General features: G+C 46.4%; 1 protein-coding gene across 1 annotated transcript in view; it reads right to left on the bottom strand.

Moving 5' to 3' along the window:
- ACP7 (acid phosphatase 7, tartrate resistant (putative)) overlaps positions 1–13,596 on the bottom strand; it is a 47,069-nt gene extending 33,473 nt beyond the window's left edge. The window contains exons 1-6 of the mRNA XM_068249450.1: positions 13,487–13,596; positions 11,088–11,188; positions 10,052–10,252; positions 5,506–5,688; positions 2,014–2,039; positions 1,315–1,412 (exon numbers count right to left, since the gene is read on the bottom strand). Of these exons, the coding sequence (XP_068105551.1) occupies positions 1,315–1,412; positions 2,014–2,039; positions 5,506–5,688; positions 10,052–10,252; positions 11,088–11,187 (608 nt within the window). The 5' untranslated portion in view covers position 11,188; positions 13,487–13,596. The remainder of the gene's footprint in view (positions 1–1,314; positions 1,413–2,013; positions 2,040–5,505; positions 5,689–10,051; positions 10,253–11,087; positions 11,189–13,486) is intronic.
- Between the last annotated feature and the right edge of the window lie 5,401 nt (positions 13,597–18,997).

The following is an 18,997-nucleotide window of genomic DNA, read 5'->3' as shown; positions in this document are numbered from 1 at the left end:
GGCCTTGCAGGTTCCCCTTTGTCAAGGCACAGTGAAGACACACTATAGCGCAAATGCAGCATATGCGTAAACTGCGCGGGAAGCGCATCCACTCAGGACCAGAGCAGATGCACTGGTGCCGTTCACGCTGGTTGCTGCATTTGCGATGCCTCCGATCCACCAGTTCTTTTGTCACTTTTTTCGCCATCCTCGCTCATTGCCACAGCATGGAGCTTCCTGTTGGTTTGTATAAAAAAACAACATGTGAATTCTTCCAAGCAACAGGAAAGATTCTCATTGGTCCACATGAATCAATGAGAATTATCTCTGGGTCAAAAGGATTCCCATTGATTCTTTTGCAAACCAACAGGAAGCCCTATATTTCCTGGTCACCGGGACGAGTGGGGAAGGGACAAACCAGGACGGCGGTGCAAAACTTAAACGGGACAGTTAGCATTTTTTGTGCGGCGGGAAGCCTAGTGGGAACGGACACTGTCTTTTCCCATAGGCTTGTACTGCATCTGATTTATGTTAATAGTCAATGTTTTGTGATGCATCTGCCAAAAAATGCAGCAAGTCGGCATTTTGCATTTGTAGTCCAGCGTGTGTTGTGCAGTTGCATTCTGTTTGACAGTGTAAACGCATCCTATTGATAACACAGGACGCACTTACCGTCCATTTTTGCATTTAACTACATTCCGTTAACAACTTAAGCCTATCTGGATGGACATTCTCGTCCAGATAGGCTGCGCGCACTTCTGCGGGCCCCGCACGCTCCCGCCGACGGCTGTTAGCCCAGCGATCAATGAATGGCTTAATGGTCAGATCATGTGTTTGGTGGTGAAACTCACCGTCCTCCAGGACCACCTCAATCCTCCTTTTTTTGGTGCCAGCAATTCTTTCTGTTGCCGCCAGTCGACATGTAAAGTGCATGTGCGGCCCGGCCATGTCCCCATCATGCTCCCATTGCTGGGAGCATTGTGCATCTGCACAGTACTATCGCAGCCGCAGAACACTCCTGGCGACGGGAGCACGATGGGCGGGAGCGCATGCGGCCTAGCAGCGCATGTGCACTATGTGCCGACTGTAGGATTTACCAGGATGGAAAGTGGAGGATTAAGGCCGCTCAGAAGGACGTGGTGAGGGAGCCATTGGCCGCAAGGGGAGTGGAGGAAGGTACGTATAAATTCTTATTATTTGTCTCAGGTTTCCTTTAATGATGAATCACTGGAATGCAGCAGAGGCATTCACTTGAATGCTTGAGATATACAGAAGTCATTTGGCCATTTGGAGAGCAAACATACTAATACAGGAAATACAGGAAATGCCACTTACTAGGCCTCTTCATGGTTCCCAGGACAGGTCATATATGGGACATAGGCTGCCACTGATTCAATCTGACGCATGAACTCATCTCCCACCCGTGCGTCATCCTGAAAGAGGCCAGAACTTATGTGAATATATGTATTTACCAATAAATCTGTTTACTGACCATTATCAATATTCCATCACCAGAGCATAGTAAGTAGTCTATGCAGTTCCTGTGCAGCCCAGCAGTGCACGCTAACCAAAATTACTTAGGTAAATATGAAATTAAGCAGATAGCAATAATATTTCTCAAACCAATGTGGATAAAATAAATGCATCTGCTATGGAACGGGAACACCTAAATCTAGCTTGTTAAACATAACGTCCAATGGCCCACAGTCTGGATGCTGACTTCCTGCAGCTTTATGTGGTCCTTGGGCTCCCTTGCCATCCTCCCGGCTGCTCTGTTGTCCGGTGGTCATCTCACCAGTCACGCTCTTCTGCACATGACGATGCCGGGCTGCGCATGCGCAGAAGCGCATGACTGGCAGCAACTAGCAAAATTTTCTGAAGGGATCACAGGACAACGGAGAGGATGGCGATGGAGCCCACGGACCACATGCGACTGGAGTAAGTCCCAGGTAAGTATAAATACTGCAGTATTGTCCATCTGCTCCGACTGCATTATAACTATGTCATAACTATTACAACAACAAGAATGCTCACCTTATCCATATCATAGGCAAAATCTCCTGCAACAGAAAACAAAGACTGTAAAGGAATTGCCCAAGATACATGTGACACTGACCGCAGTCAGACAGCGGGATCAAGAGACTTCCTCATTTTCCTTATATAATACACAGATATGAAGAACTGCACACAGACACACCCCGTACTCTTCGCAAACTATTAAACTTAAAGGGGAGCACCAGGTAAAAATCATAAAAAGATATATTTTATCTACACATGTAAACTTAAAGAGAACCCGAGGCGTTTTTTTACTAAAGATGATAGGACACAGAGGCATGTTCTCTGCACAATTAGATGCCTCTGTGTCCTTCTGGTGCCGCCTCCAGTCCCCCCACCCCCACCCCCACACACACACACCTGAAAAATAGCTCCAGGCTGGCGACAATCTGATTGTCTGTAGCCTGCTGTTTATCTGGCAGCTTGTCAATTTCTGAGATCCACCGTCTTCCCCACATTGCCTTCCCCGCCTCCTCCATTACATGGCTCCCCTCCTCTGTCAGCTTCCTCCAATTGGAAGCTAAGCCGTGACCTGGACGTACTGCCTGTGAATCTGAAGTCTAATTTAAAACAAAGAACAGATACTGAGGGCCTATTTCCACTACACGCAGATTCTGGATGCAGAAAACTGACTCCAATGAATGCCTATGGAAAATCTACATCAGACAAATCGCGTTTAGTGGAAACAGGCCCATAGGCATTCATTGGAGTCAGTTTTTCTACATCCAGATTCTGCGTGTAGTGGAAACAGGCCCTTACCTAAGGAGAGGGATGGCTCAGGGTCCTGTGAGCCTTCCCGGTGTCCTTGTTCCCAGCAGGCTTCACAGTTTAAATCTCCTACCACAAGAGACTTCGGCAGTCTTTACAGTCCTGGCCAAAAGTTTTGAGAATGTCAAAAATATTGGAAAGTAGAAAAGTTGGTGCTTAAGTTTTTATAATAGCAATTTGCATGTACTCCAGAATGTTATGAAGAGTGTTCAGATGAATTGCATAGTCCTTCTTTGCCATGAAAATTAACTGAATCCCCAAAAACCTTTCCACTGCATTTCATTGCTGTTATTAAAGGAAGGATCCACGGAGAGAGATAAAAAAAAAAAATACTGATCCACTTACCTGGGGTTTCCTCCAGCCCGTGTCAGGCAGGACGTGCCCTCGACACCACTCCGGAGGCTCCCGGTCTTCTCTGGTGTCTCACCCGACCTGGCCAGGCCGGCTTCCAGGTCTGGCTCTTGTGCGCTCCAATGTGCGTCTCACGCGGTCGCACTGACTTCATCAGACGTCCTCCAGGTTGTACTGTGCAGGCGCAGAACTACTGTGCCTGTGCAGTACAGCCTGGAGGACATCCGATGACGTCAGCGCGACCACGTGAGATGCACGTTAGAGCCCGACCTGGAAGCCGGCCTGGCCAGGTCGGGTGAGCCACCGGAGAAGACCAGGAGCCTCCGGAGCGGTGTTGAGGACACGTCCTGCCTGCCACGGGCTGGAGGAAGCCCCAGGTAAGTGGATTAGTATTTTTATTTTCCGTGAACCCTCCCTTTAAAGGACCTGCTGAGATCATTTCAGTAATTGTCTTGTTAACTCAGGTGAGAATGTTGACAAGCAAGTCTGGAGATCATTATGTCAGGCTGATTGAGTTAGAATGGCAGACTTGACATGTTAAAAGGAGGGTGATGCTTGAAATCATTGATCTTACATTGTTAACTATGGTGACCAGCAAAGAACCGCATGCAGCCATCATTGCGTTGCATAAAAATGGATTCACAGGCAAGGATATTGTGGCTACTAAGATTGCACCTAAATCAACAATTTATAGGATCAAGAACTTCAAGGAAAGAGGTTCAATCCTTGTTAAAAAGGCTTTAGGGCGTCCAAGAAAGTTGTCTCCCAAAGAGGATTCAGCTGCGGGATCGGAGTGCAACCAGTGCAGTGGTTGCTCAGGAATGGCAGAAGGCAGGTGTGAGCGCATCTGCACGCACAGTGAAGTGAAGACTTTGGATGATGGCCTGGTATCAAGAAGGGCAGCAAAGAAGCCACTTCTCTCCCAAAAAAAATCAGGGACAGATTGATCTTCTGCAGAAAGTATGGTGAATGGACTGCTGAGGATTGGGGCAAAGTCATATTCTCCGATGATGCCCCTTTCCGATTGTTTGGGGCATCTGGAAAAAGGCTTGTCAGGAGAAGCAAAGGTGAGCGCTACCATCAGTCCTGTGTCATGCCAACAGTAAAGCATCCTGAGACTATTCATGTGTGGGGCTGCTTCTCCAAGGGAGTGGGCTCACTCACAATTTTGCCAAAAAACACAGCCATGAATAAAGAATGGTACCAAAACACCCTCCAACTGCAACTTCTTCAGTTTGGCGAAGAACAATGCATTTTCCAGCACGATGGAGCACCGTGTCATAAGGCAAAATAGATAACTAAGTGACTCGGGGACCAAAATGTTGAAATTTTGGGTCCATGGCCTGGAAACTCCCCAGATCTTAATCCCATTGAGAACTTGTGGTAATTCCTCAAGAGGCGGGAGGACAAACAAAAACCAACTAATTCTGCGGAACTCAAAGAAGTGATTATGAAAGAATGGGTTGCTATCAGTCAGGATTTTCCCCAGAAGTTGATTAAAAGCATGCCCAGTCGAATTGCAGAGGTCCTGAAAAAGAATGGGCCAACACTGCAAATACGGACTCTTTGCATAAATCTCATGTAATTGTCAATAAAAGCCTTTGAAACATATGAAGTGCTTATAATTATATTTCAGTACATCACATAAACAACTGAAACAGAGATCTAAAAGCAGTTTAGCAGCAAACTTTGTGAAACCTCATATTTTTGACAGTCTCAAAACCTTTGGCCAGGATTGTAGAAGCACTTGGGCTTCCAAAGACAGGCGGCTCTGTACTGCACACGTGCGAATGCCTGAGAAAGGGCGCTCGCGCGTGCCCAGTACAGGGCGGCCTATTTTCGGAAGCCCAAGTGCTTCTGAAAACACTGCCGAAGTCTCCTTAATCCGGAGGAGAGCGGTCTACGACCGTTCAGGCCAGGGAACCTACGGGGGGAACACGGGGAACGGGAAGAGAATGGGAAGGCTCTATAGGACCCAGAGCCTTCCCACTCCTTAGGTAAGCATCTGTTTTGTTTTTTTTAATTAGACATCAGTCTCTCTCTAAAGTCTAAGATCGAACAGTTTCTATATCTGTATTTAACTTAACTTTACCTTGAATTAATAATGCATAAAATAAGTTTTGTGAAAATAAAATGCTGCAGTTTTTTTCAAAAGTACGAAAGGAAAATACTGGTTACCACTCTCAGTTCATCCAATCTCATCTCCACCTCAGCAATCTCTGGTTGGCTGTTCACCCCCCCCCCCCCCCCCCACACACACACACACACTTCTTCTACTCATCCTAGATCTACGCCTGCTCTGCTACAACAGACCTCCATTCTCTCCACTTGTTCACAAATACATGTACTTACCCACATGCAGAATAGCATCATACATGTCCATCTGTGTGTCCTTCTGTAGTCGGGACAGAGACTGAGCGTTCTCATTCCCCATATCCCCAAACACAGCCAAACGAGGACCCCACAATGAGTCATACCTGAGCCCCCGGAAGTAGAACTCAGGGCTCCAGCCTAGTGAACTGCCACAGTGGTAAACTGAGGGGTAAGAAAAAAGAATGTGTTACAAGATGGCAAGGAACAGGGCCGATATAAAAGTATAAACTAAGACAATTTTTTCCTTGCTACAATATTAGACTTTACTTCAACGCCTGGGGCGTAGATATAGGTATCCCCGCCGCCACTGCCGCTGTCCACGCTCGTTCTCGTTGCCACCCGCTCGCCCGGAGATCGATGAATGGGAACACAGTTCCAATTCATTGATCTAAGTCCCGGTAGCAATGATCGACAGCTTCTATGAGAAGCCGCACAATCATTCTGAAAAAAAAAAAAGTTTCAAAATCCACAGTACGTAAGCATACATAGTACGCTTACAGGACGCATTAAAAAAATTACTGAGTACATCTTGTGGCCAAATACTAAAAGTACGTCAACAAACTTATTTTTTCATTAAAAGCCTTTTTTGACATTTAAAGGGGAACTGAAGAGAGAGGTATATGGAGGCTGTCATGTTTATTTCCTTTTAATCAATACCAGTTGCCTGGCAGCCCTGCTGGTCTATTTCTCTGCAGTAGTATCTGATTAAAACCAGAAACAAGCATGCAGCTAGTCTTGTCAGATCAGACTTATAAGTCTGAACCACTGAAACACCTGATCTGCTGCATGCTTGTTCAGGGGCTATGGCTAATAGTATTAGAGGCAGAGGATCAGCAGGGCTGCCAGGCAACTGGTATTGTCTAAAAGGAAATAAACATGACAGCCTCCATATACCTCTCTCTTCAGTTCCCCTTTAAAGAGGAGCTGTCAGCCATACTATGCCAGATAAAAAAACGACATATATAAGTAGATAAATACTAGTTCCACTTACATAACATGTGTTTTGCACGGTCCAAGTGTTGATTTCAGTGAACTTAATAAAATAAAAAAAGGTAAATAGAGAGAATTCTGTTCGCTGGCAGGGGCCATCTTTACTCCCTCCAGCTGAAGCCAATGGTGAATTCATTTCCTCCCTTACTCCCCCCTCCTCCCCACACCAATAGCAAGCGTTGATTGTAAATGCAGGGAGTCCCTAAGGAAATGGTAGCAGGGACGGGGGTCCCCATGGATGCGATGCGGTGGTGGCAGTGACTGCCCACATGAATCAGCGGAGATAACTGTCGGGCTGGAGTGTGGGGAGGAGGCAGACACAGACAGTCATGGTAGGCAGCCAATGAGAGGAAAAGGAGTGAGAGTGACACAGGCTGCAGCCAATCAGGCTGAACTAGCTGTGTCTGTGCAGAAACTCCCCCCACCCCAGCCTGCACTGCAACTTCTCTTTTGCGGCTGATTACTGGCTACGTACTAAGGAGCTGGGGACATGAGGATTAATCTCTGCAATAAAAAAGTAAGATTGATTTTTAAAGTTATGCATTGCCTTTTTAGTATTCCTTTTATATGATCATCAGATAGAAATAGAGAATTGATTTTACTCTTTAAAACTAAGCCCTTCCCTTCTGCACTCTCCCCAAGGTACCAATTTTTTTTTTGTATAATAAAAAAAATGACAATAATAAACAAATACATAAATAGTTACCTTAAGGTCTAAACTTTTTTTTTTAATATGTATGTCAAAAGGGTATATTACTGTTATCTTTTAAATTATGCACCTTTATTTCCAAATAAAATATTGGCACCAGACATTGTGATAGAGACATAATTGCAACGGTGTAATAACCGGTACAAATGGGCAAATAAATTATGCAGCTTTTAATTACGGTAGCATGCATTTTTTTTAAAAAAACTATAATGGCTGAAAACTGAAAAATAATGATTTTTTTCCCATTTTTTTCTTATTTTCCCATTAAAATTTTTTTAGAATAATATAATTCTTAGCATAATGTACCACCCAAAGAAAACCTAATTGGTGGTGGGAAAAACAAGATATAGTTCATTTCATTGATCCGTAGTGATAAAGTTATTGGCGAATGAATGGAATGAGCGCTGAAAGGTAAAAATTGCTCTGGTGCTCAAGGGGTAAAACCCCTCAGTTGTGAGGTGGTTAAAGGACCCTTATCCTGAAAAAATGTAAAATACATGTAAATACATACAAATAAGACGTATGTTTCTTCCATAGTAAAATGAGCTCACAGTGATCATAGGGTAAGGAGCCAATGGAATCAGCTCCTGACCGGCTCACAGAGCTCTGCTGTCATAGCAACGGCAGAGTGAGTGGGCCTCAGCAACAGGTGAGCATCACAAATGGAGAGAGAGAGAGAGCAACAGGTCCATGCAGAGTGATGCCTGTGAGCCACATTTTTGTACCAACAGTCTCTGGTCCTTAAAGAGGAACTGTCGCGAAAATCTAATTTAAAACACATACAAATAAGAAGTGCATTTCTTCCAGAGTAAAATGAGCCATAAATGACTTTTCTCCTATGTTGCTGTCACTTACAGTAGGTAGTAGAAATCTGACATTACCATCTCTTCATGAAGGATTCTCAGCATGGCCTTTATTCTTTATAAAGACACTCCCTGAAAAAGATTTATACAAAGATGCTGGTCAGCCTTCCTGCTCACCCAACACTTTTTTTGCAGTTGGACGGAGCAACTGCCATTCACTAAGTGCTTTTAAAAATAAAGAAAACCGTGAGAACCCCCTATGAGGAGATGGGCTGGTCCAAAATCTGTCGGTTCTGTCAGATTTCTACTACTTACTGTAAGTGACAGCAACATAGGAGAAAAGCAATGTATGACTCATTTTACTCTGGAAGAAACGTACTTCTCATTTGTATATGTTAACATGTATTTTAAATGTTAAGATTTTCGTGACTGAGGTCCATTAAGGGGCCAGAGACTGCTGGTTCTCCAGTGGTTAATACATTTGTCATACGGTTTCACACTATGGGCCTCAATATTTTATTTTGAGGAGTATGGACATTGCATGACAATCTGGAGTCGATTAGAGGCGAGGGGCTGCTGTTAAATATCCCTGAGGTCTATTGACCCTTATAGCTTTGCAACTCCATCATCTGGTGAGTGAGCTTCTTGTGTGACTTAGGCCCCGTTCACATTACAAACGCGGATGGCCATGCGTGCAGAACGCAACGCATGCGAACACATGCCATCCGCGTTTGTGTGCGTTGCGTGGCTGATCTCATCATGCGTTCCCGAACCGCACGGGTCCGGAACGCATGCAGTGTGAACATCAGACAGTGCACTCTATGCACTGTCTGATGTCGCGCGTGTCAGCCTCCCGCATGCGTTTCCAAAACGCGGCTGGAAACGCGTGCAGTGTGAACGGGGCCTTAGGGTTGCTCACATATACATACAAATATGATCCACGCTCAATATTTCACTAACCAAAAGATCGTTTTCTCATAACTTCTGCCTGTGTATGGTTAGACTGTCCCAGTGCGACATTATTTGATTAGACAAATGCTTATTTGGATACAGAGATTATAATGTGCAATAACAGGTCTTGACTTGCATGGCTCTGAAAAATGAATAAGCTATAGGCCCACTATACACCGGCAGTTCTGCATGTGTTTATTTGAATATTTATCAGAGATTATTTGCATTTTTCGGCAGTGATGCATTATGGGAGATCTTACTTGCTCGCTTAAAGGATAACTGAAGCGAGAGGGATACGAAGGCTGCCATATTTATTTCCCTTTGAGCAATATCAGTTGCGCGCAGCCCTGCTTATCCTCAGCCTCTAATACTTTTAGCCATAGCCCCTGAACAAGCATGCAGCAGATCAGGTGTTTCTGACATTATTGTCAGATCTGACAAGATTAGCTGCATGCTTGTTGCCGGTGTTATTCAGACACTACTGCAGCCAAATACATCAACAGGGCTGTCAGGCAACTGGTATTGTTTAAAGTGGATCTGAACTCTTGCACAGGACAGAAGAAAAACGGGGAAAGTTAAGCCTGTCTAATCCCCCCCCCCCCCCCCATTTGTGTATAATCACAACAAGACAATCTGATCTCTCCCGTGTCACATGACTGCCTATGGCAGAGATGGCAGATTAGCCCATTTGAAAGTACAGGCTGTAAACAATATGTCTGCTTCCATGAATCAGGAAGTAGAAACACTGCAAAATTATTTTAAGAATTGTATCAGCTGTAACAAAGAAGTGTTTTTCTGTTTAAAGGTTATTATGCTGTTGTGTATCTTTTAGAGCAGAGAGGAGATCTGAGTTCAGGTCCCCTTTAAAAGGAAATAAATATTCCATATCCTTTTCGATCCAGTTGTCCTTAAAGCTGAATTTATTGCACATACCCTCCATTTTAAGAAGGCAAATTTATAATTGAAAAATATTTGTAATAGTAACAGGCCACTGAATTCCAACCTAGCCACATGAAAAGCACCACTGCCCCATTATATAAAGGAGAGGCAGTGATAAGCCAGCTTGTCTCACCATATCTCTGGCCAGGAATCACGTCCTTCAGAGTCACCCGGTGAATAAACATCTTCCTCCTCATCGGTCCTCCATCTATGAACAGCGAGCTCTCACCATAAGCTGTGAGATTGAAGGACGGAGGTCCTGGAAGACGACTGAACTCTACCACAGAGGGGGTCCAGCTGAAGGTCGTCCAGGTCACGGTCATAGAAGTCGGTCCTATATGTGAGAGAGAGAAGAAGGTCTCAATCTGCACCAGGATCGTGTTTTAGGGCAGGTTCATGAAATTAAGCCGACAAACATTTACTTCCCATTGAAAATCATAGAAATTGCCATCACTGTGTTCTACATGGTTATCTGGTCTTTTAACTATAATGCTGGGAATACACGATGAGTCGATTTTTTCAGTCGATTTACTGTCCCGTCTTATTATCGATCGATTTTCTGATCGATTTTTTCTATTTTTTCTTATCAATTTCCAATCACTTCTATGAGAAATCGATCAGTAAAAAATTATGGAAAATAAGATCGGACATGTCGGAAATTATCTATCGAACATCTAGCTGCTGAACTATCTAATGGTGTATTCCCAGCATAACAGTCCATAAGAGTGCATAAACCCCAGCGCACGACCCCAGGCTGAAGCGCTCTGCGCGTGCCGTAATCGTGATGTCATGCAGCCGGGCCAGCACCTGCGTACTGATGCCCGACTCCAGCGACAAGGAAGAGGGTGCCTGGGGTAATTAACTGACAAAGAAGAGGAACAGAGGAAAGATGGGGGAGCGGTGGGCATCAGGACAGCTCACCGTACATACCTGCTGCCCCCCCCCCCCTACCCCCCGCCGTTTCTCATAGTATTTTTGGCTTTGGTCTCCTTTAAAGAAGTAGTCATCTGTTGCTGCATTGGGTACAAAAAAAAGAGGGGGAACTGTCATAGTGTCATTCTGGTTCTTTTTCAATTTGGTCTACATTTTTACCATTTTAATTACAAAGACATTAACTTCCTCTGCACTGCAGTTTCTGCTAAAGAGCCAGCTGTGTGAACCGTACTCACCAGTGTACGACAGATGAATCTGTTCAGGTTGGTACTGGTCAATGCTAGCACCCAGCGCACATAGGACGGTCCCGCACAGGACGATGACAGCCTTCAACATTCTGCAAGAGTTGCAAGAATAACACAATAATCAGGTATGAGAAACAGCAATGCATATCTCCACTGATCCACAACAGAAAATAATTCTGGCCTATCCAATCTGTAGCCATCAATCAATTAGCTGGTTAATGAGCTGTCTATACTGCGACTTTTCTTTTACTTTTTACCCATCCCCTAACACTAAAGAGGGTCTTCTCACTCCAGATCCCCACTGTTCTGTTCCCCGAGATGCCCTAAGGCCCCTTTCAAACTAAGACTTTTTGATTGTGGTGCATTACCCTTTTTTACCGCAGGGTGATGCTATGGGGCCTTTTACTAAGTCTATGGGGCCTTTTACACTGGATGCATTGGAAGTGGCTCATCTAACGCTAGAGCATCCGTGCGATTTTGGGCTACACATGCGGCGGTGTGTGGCGGACAGGAAGTCATGTAAGTTTATGGCCACGCAGGTTTTTTTTTACCTTTTTCACATTGCAGCGAGCATGCGTGGAAGTGGGTTTTTTTTTAATACACTTCCGCACATTTCTTATTTCGGCCACAGGAAGTGAGTGCTAGAGAGCCTCATCTTCCTGTTTGGCTTTTAGCCAGGAGGGGGATTAACATGACAATCCCTGAAGGCTATGTTTAGCGTTGTGATCAATCGACTTAAAAGTCCCAGTGATGACATCATGCTGGGGTCTCCGTCTGGGTCTCAGTCATGTTCAGGAGACGCCTCAGCCGACTTAAATCAGGCATGTGTAGGGGCTTTTGAAAGAGAACCCAATGTGTCACAAAGATAAAATAGGAAATACTTACCTCAGGAGGTAGTAATTACCTTACCTAGGTAAGTATTTACTTTTTTTACTTTGTGACGCCTCAGGTACACTTTAAGTTTGAATGCATTTGCTGCATGCTTGTTTCAGGTATGTGATTCAAACACTACTGATGCGTGAAACATCAGCAGGGCTGCCAGGCAACTGGTATTGTTTAAAAAGAAATAAATATGGCAGCCTATGTATGCCTCTCACTTCAGGTGTTCCTTTAAACCCTTAGCAACCAAATAAAGTAAAATTGCCTAGCCTGGCAGGCTCAGCAGGGTATGTGGTGGCGAGTTAGGGGTGGCGGCAGGGTAGGGGTGGAGGCAGGAAGAGCCGATACGTACCTGTCCAATCGGCTTCTTCTTCTGACATGCGCTTTGAGTCCTATGGGAGAAAAGCGCTTTACAAATGTTATTGTATTGTATTGTATTCCTGCGACAACGTACTCACAGCTGGTCTCCTCAGTTCCAATCACATGATATGTGATATACAGGAGACCGCGTCAGCAGTGCAGCGCCCCCCGGTGATGGAAGAGGGGTGGCGCTGTAATGGTGGCATGGTCTGCTGGATCCCGATCACATGTCATATCATGTGATCAGAAGTGACCGGGACCCAGAAGACCTGCCGAGATGACAGAGCCGCCAGTGGAGGAAGAGAAGTAGCCGCCCGGAGTAGGTAAATATAGCTTCTTACTCCCACACACTCGTTTGAAGCTGCTAAAAGGTTAAAGTAAATATGAAGCAAATAATAATTAAAAAAAAAGATACTCACCTATGGACAATCCTATAGAGCCTTCCAGGTCCCTGCTTGGTCCCCTCGTTCCAGCGCCGTCACCCCCGTTTCAATGCGCCGCCTCTGTGAGCCCTCAGAGCCACCCATCTTCGGGCACATTGGGAACAGGAGTCCTTTCAAGGGCTCAAGGAGGTGTATTCCGCCAGTTGGTTGAATAGCTGGGGGGGGGGGGGGGGGAGTTGACAGCGCTGTACGTAATGAGGGGACAGACAGAAGAAAGGGAAGGCTCTGTAGGAACCACAGCCTTCTGTCTCCATAGACATTCTCCCCACATTTACTGTCCTGAAGTCAGGTTTGCAGAATGCATTTAGCTTCCAGCATGCAGAGAATGCTTTCCTGATTTGCCCACTTTACCCAACACATGCAAGTCAGCTACCATCTTGGCCCGCACCAGGCTGGGAGATATTATGAGCGTAACAGGTGGTCACCCAAACAGCTCATGTAGCAACAGCACTATACGCTTCAGTACAGAATTTTCAGGATCTACTACTGATGCATCATGGCCGGGTAAGGGGCACAATCATAACACAGAATACACTAAAACATAACTGCATTATTACTGATGATAAAATGCCTCTTTATCTTTCATATCTATGTTTGACTATGACATTTATATCACTGGTATGTGTAATCCAGGAGGAGAAAGCACTATAATAAAAAAAAGTCACATACAGAAGCATTAGCTACTATCAGAGAAATATTACAGCATACCTGACAGTCTACACTGCTGGCCTCCACTTTCTTTGGAACAGGCAGGTTCTGTATGACAGGACGATTAGCTGAATACAGAACGGGTACATCCGGAAACATAATAAAAACAAAACAAAAGGGGACTGGCTTAGCAGGAGGATCCATCCTGGGTGAGGCACGGCTGCCCCCTGGTGTTCAAAAGTAGAAGTGCATTGGTGGAGATCTGTTGGCACATTTTCCTGTGGATCCACCAATCTGGTATAGCTGATCATGGGCTTGATTCACAAAGCTATGCTAACCTACTTAGCACGTCTCTAAAGTCTTTAGACGTGCTAACCAGGGTGGTAAGTAGGTTAGCACCAGATTAGCGCGCGCAAAGTCCTATGCGTGCGCTAAGTCCCATAGGCTTTAATGAGCACTTCGCGCGGAGCGCCCTGCGCTCTGTGCAGTGCGCGCATAAAGTTTTACGTGCGTAAAGTTTTGCGCGCGAAAAGCTCGTTTAGACGTGCTAAGGGAGTTTTCACAGGCGTGCTAACAGCACCGCTTTATGAATCAAGTGAATCAAGCCCAGGGGCCTGATTCACAAAGCGGTGCAAGTATTTGCACGCCTGTGAAAAGCCCTTTATCACCCCTAAACTCAGTTTAGGCGCGATAAAATGAAACTCGCGCGAAATTTTGTGCACGCAATCGCGCGGCGCACGGTGCAGTGCGTGCGATGCGCCCATTAAACCCTATGGGCGCTGCGCGCGTAGTTGCGCAATTGCGCGCGCTGGACTTTGCGCGCGATAAAGAGCACAAAACGGTGCTAACTCAGCGGTGCAAAGGTTATCACGCCTAAAGTCTTTTAGGCGTGATAACTGAGTTATCACCGCTTTGTGAATCAGGCCCCATGTGTGCTAGTGCCCCAATGTTATGTATGTGGGAGAAACTGGTCAAGCTCTGCGCAAACGTATGAATGGACACAGGCACACTATTAACGATACCAAATCTGAACTCACAGTTGCAGTGGCGTAGCTAGGGTGTTTACGTAGGCGCGCTGCGGCAAAAAAAAATGGGTGTGGACATGACATCACATGGGTGGGGGTAACTGTAATGTAACTGTAACTGTAACAGTAAGGCAGTGGGCTAATATAGGTAGCAAGAATAGTTGCCCCCAGCATTGGTTAGATAGGTAGGTGCCTCCAATATAGGTAGCCAGTATAGTTGCCACCAGTATCGGCTAGCTAGGTAGGTAGGTAGGTGCCCCCAATACAGGTTAGATAGGTAGGTGCCCCAGTATAGATTACATAGGTAGCTGCCCCCAGTATAGGTTAGATTGGTAGGTGCCTCCAGTGTAGGTTAGATAGGTAGCTGCCCCCCGGTATAGGTTAGATAGGTAGGTTCCCCCCAGTATAGGTTAGATTAGGTAGGTGCCCCCCAGCAAAGGTTAGATAGGTAGCTGCCCCCCAGTATAGTTTAGATTAGGTAGGTGCCCCAGCATAGGTTAGATAGGTAGCTGCCCCCCAGTATAGGTTAGATAGGTAGCTGCTGCCCAGTATAGGTTAGATTAGGTAGGTGCCCCCATTATAGGTTAGATAGGTAGCTGCCCCCAGTATAGGTTAGATAAGTAGCTACCCCCCAGCATAGGTTAGATTAGGTAGCTCAGTAGCTGCCCCCCAGTATAGGTTAGATTAGGTAGGTGCCCCCCAGTATAGGTTAGATAGGTAGCTGCACCCCAGTATAGGTTAGATAGGTAGCTGCTGCCCAGTACAGGTTAGATTAGGTAGGTGCCCCCAGTATAGGTTAGATAGGTAGCTGCCCCCCCAGTATAGGTTAGATAGGTAGCTGCCCCCCAGTATAGGTTAGATAGGTAGCTCCCCCCAGTATAGGTTAGATAGGTAGCTGCCCCCCAGTATTAGTTAGATTAGGTAGGTGCCCCCTAGTATTAGGTTAGATAGGTAGCTGCCCCCCAGTATAGGTTAGATTAGGTAGGTGCCCCCCAGTCTCCCCCAATGCAGGGGAGAGCCGCGGGGAGGGCAGCCCGACCTCTCCCAGGGCTGCCCTCCGTGCTCCCGCCTCCCGACTGCAGAGAGCAATGCACAGGGAAGCCTGTACTAAACTACTCACCTACCTGGTTCCAATCGCCGCTCACTAGCCGCCAGTCTCCTCTCTGCATACGCTGATACACACGCTGCTTCCGGTTTAGCCGGAAGCAGCATGTATATCAATGCGACGGCATAGCTAGCATAGTTGCCCCAGTATAGGGAGTTTAGTTGCCCCAGTATAGGGAGTTTAGTTGCCCCAGTATGGCTAGTATAGTGCCCCAGTATAGCTAGTATAGTGACCAGTATAGCTAATATATTGTCCAGTATGGGTAGGTAGTGCCCCAGTATGGCTAGTATAGTGCCCAGTATAGCTAGTATAGTGCCCCAGTATGGCTAATATAGTGCCCAGCATGGCTAGTATAGTGCCCAGTATGGCTAGTATAGTGCCCAGCATGGCTAGTATAGTGCCCCAGTATGGCTAGTATAGTGCCCAGCATGGCTAGTATAGTGCCCCAGTATTATGGCTAGTATAGTGCCCAGTATAGCTAGTATAGTGCCCAGTATAGCTAGTATAGTGCCCCAGTATGGCTAGTATAGTGCCCAGCATGGCTAGTATAGTGCCCAGTATGGCTAGTATAGTGCCCAGCATGGCTAGTATAGTGCCCAGTATGGCTAGTATAGTACCCAGCATGGCTAGTATAGTGCCCAGTATGGCTAGTATAGTGCCCAGCATGGCTAGTATAGTGCCCCAGTATGGCTAGTATAGTGCCCAGCATGGCTAGTATAGTGCCCAGCTATAGCTAGTAAAGTGCCCAGGTATAGCTAGTAAAGTGCCCAGGTATAGCTAGTAAAGTGCCCAGGTATAGCTAGTAAAGTGCCCAGGTATAGCTAGTAAAGTGCCCACTCTGTCATCTAACATCCCCCCCCCCCCCCCCCCCCCGCGGCCGCCGCTCCTGTCCTGTTACCTTATGAGCGGTGGCCGCTTCCGGATTCCCCCCCAGGCGCCGCTCTCCTTCATCCAGCATCTCCGATAACATCAGCAATGACGCGCTGCTGTAGGAAGGAAGGAGGCGGGGCAGCGGCTTCCTGTAGCGGTGATATGCATCGCTGCTACCATGGAAACTGCTTCCCCGCCTCCTTCCCTCCTACAGCAGCGCGTCTTTGCTGATGTTATCGGAGATGCTGGATGAAGGAGAGCGGCGCCTGGGGGGGGAATCCGGAAGTGGCCGCCTCTCATATGGTAACAGGTCAGGAGTGGCGGCCGCGGGGGGGGGGAGATGACAGACCCGCCGCGGCCCAGCTGGAAACTGCCAACGGACCGGCAGTGGGCCGCGGCCCGGTGGTTGGGGACCCCTGGTGTAAACAAGGATTCTTATCTCAGCTAACAACCTCCCACCCCATTTAGATGTTATGTTTCACTTAAGGCATCTTAATGACATGTATTTATGCTTGAAAAAAAAATCTATGTATCCCCTTTTGATGTTGCATGTATATAGCTGTCTGTACCATCAGCCTGCAGGCAAAGAGGATTTAAAGAAAACCCGAGGTGTGTTTAAAGAATGTTATCTGCATACAGAGGCTGGATCTGCCTATACAGCCGAGCCTCTGTTGCTATCCCAAACCCCACTAAGGTCCCCCTGCACTCTGCAATCCCTCATAAATCACAGCCGTGCTGTGAGGCTGTGTTTACATCTGTAGTGTCAGTCTCAGCTGCTCCCCCGCCTCCTGCATAGCTCCGGTCCCTGCCCCCGTCCCTTCCCTCCAATCAGCAGGGAGGGAAGGGATGCAGGCGGGGACTGGAGTTCTGCAGGAGGCGGGGAGAGCAGCAGACTGACACTATAGAGATAAACACAGCCAGCTCTGACAAGCTGTTTGTCAGCAGCACGACTGTTATTTATGAGGGATTGCAGAGTGCAGGGGGACTTTAGGGGGGTTTGAGATAGCAACAGAGGCTGGGCTGTATAGGCAGATCCAGCCTCTGTATGCAGATAACATTCTTCAAACCCACCTCGGGTTCTCTTTAAGCCCGACGAAGGTTGCAAAGCCGAAAGCTTGCTTATTCTTATTAATTTTAGTTAGCCAATAAATGGTATCATCCTGATTTAATACATCTTGCTCTTAAAAAAGAGGGACAATTTATGACATTCCCCTGCCACATCTCTAGCCACAACCAGCCACACCCCTAGTCACACATATCCCAAACAATTCATAAGCGAATATATAGTTTTATCATTCAAAACATGCTGGTCCTTTCAATTATCATTCATTCTACTTCATAATAACATTTGAAAGTAAGAAATATATTCATTTAAAGAATGTGAATAAAGTTTAGAGTCAATTTAAAACCTTTTTTTTAGGAGAAAAATACATATATTTACACAAATCTGTACATCCAGGGCAGGCACTTCCATAGAGGCAAATGGGGCAATTGCCCCAGAGCCCCCAAGGTGTCTCTCCCCCAACTTACCTGTGCTCCCCGGAGACCCTGCAATGGAGCAAAGAAGGACTGACAGAGGAGCTCGCCAGCTGGGAAAGGCAAGACTCTGCTGGAGCCATTGCAGGGGCCCGAGGGCACAGTTGGGGTATGATATGGGGCGTAGCTGGCTCAGGGGTCCTGGAGGGAAATTTGGCTGAAACAAAGGGCCCCTAATGCTGCTTTTTGGTCAAGGGGGTCTGTCGGGGGGCCCCACTGTTACTATAACCGGGCCTGTGTACATCAGTCCTGAAAGAGGGACAAAGGGATTTGGATCCCAAAGAGGGACTGTCCTTCCAAAATAGGGACAGTTGGGAGCTATGCGTAAATGTTATGCAGCGTGAACTTGGGCCATTAAAAATTGACAGCAAGTATTTCTGCTTGGTTTCACTGATCATCGATCCCAAATCCTGAACAGGATGTTTTAAATTATTGGAATTGAATTAACATTTGTAAAGTGTTTTCTCACCAATAGAATGTGCTATACTCAGGAGTGCAGCGACCCACATTGTAGTGCATGCTCTGCTCAGCAAGCTACCCTAGTCATGTGTTTATATACTATGTGCAGCGGCACAGCTGTAGAGCCATGGGCCCTGGTGCCCATTTTACACTGGATAGTGTGATCCAATTTTCCATGCAAGGGAGTGGGTCACAAGCAATTAGGGACTGATGACCACATAACGTTGCACGGCACCAAGCAGTATAATGCTCTGGTTCAATCAATGCTCAATAGATTTCTGTTGAATGGCCATGGCGACGGGGGAAGCCCTCAAGGAAATCCCGTTCAGAACGGGATTTCCTTATGGGCAAGCGGTGCCGGCGGCGATCTGAAGGTACGTGGGGACGCCGCAGGGAGGGGGGAAGCATATAGCTAGCCTCCCGCGGCCGCACAATTCATACCGCCAGGGAGGTTAAAATACCATGCAGGTATTTACGTTTTTTTACTATTTGGCCTCCTGAGTCCTTTAAAACAGAACTAAAAGTTAAATATATATCAGTGAAGTTGACACATAGCTTGCTATACTAGCAGCCAGG

Source organism: Hyperolius riggenbachi, chromosome 8 (genome assembly GCF_040937935.1).
Source record: "Hyperolius riggenbachi isolate aHypRig1 chromosome 8, aHypRig1.pri, whole genome shotgun sequence".
NCBI lineage: Eukaryota > Metazoa > Chordata > Amphibia > Anura > Hyperoliidae > Hyperolius > Hyperolius riggenbachi.
Note: the sequence above shows the minus strand (reverse complement) of the source record. Positions and strands in the feature narration are given on the sequence as shown.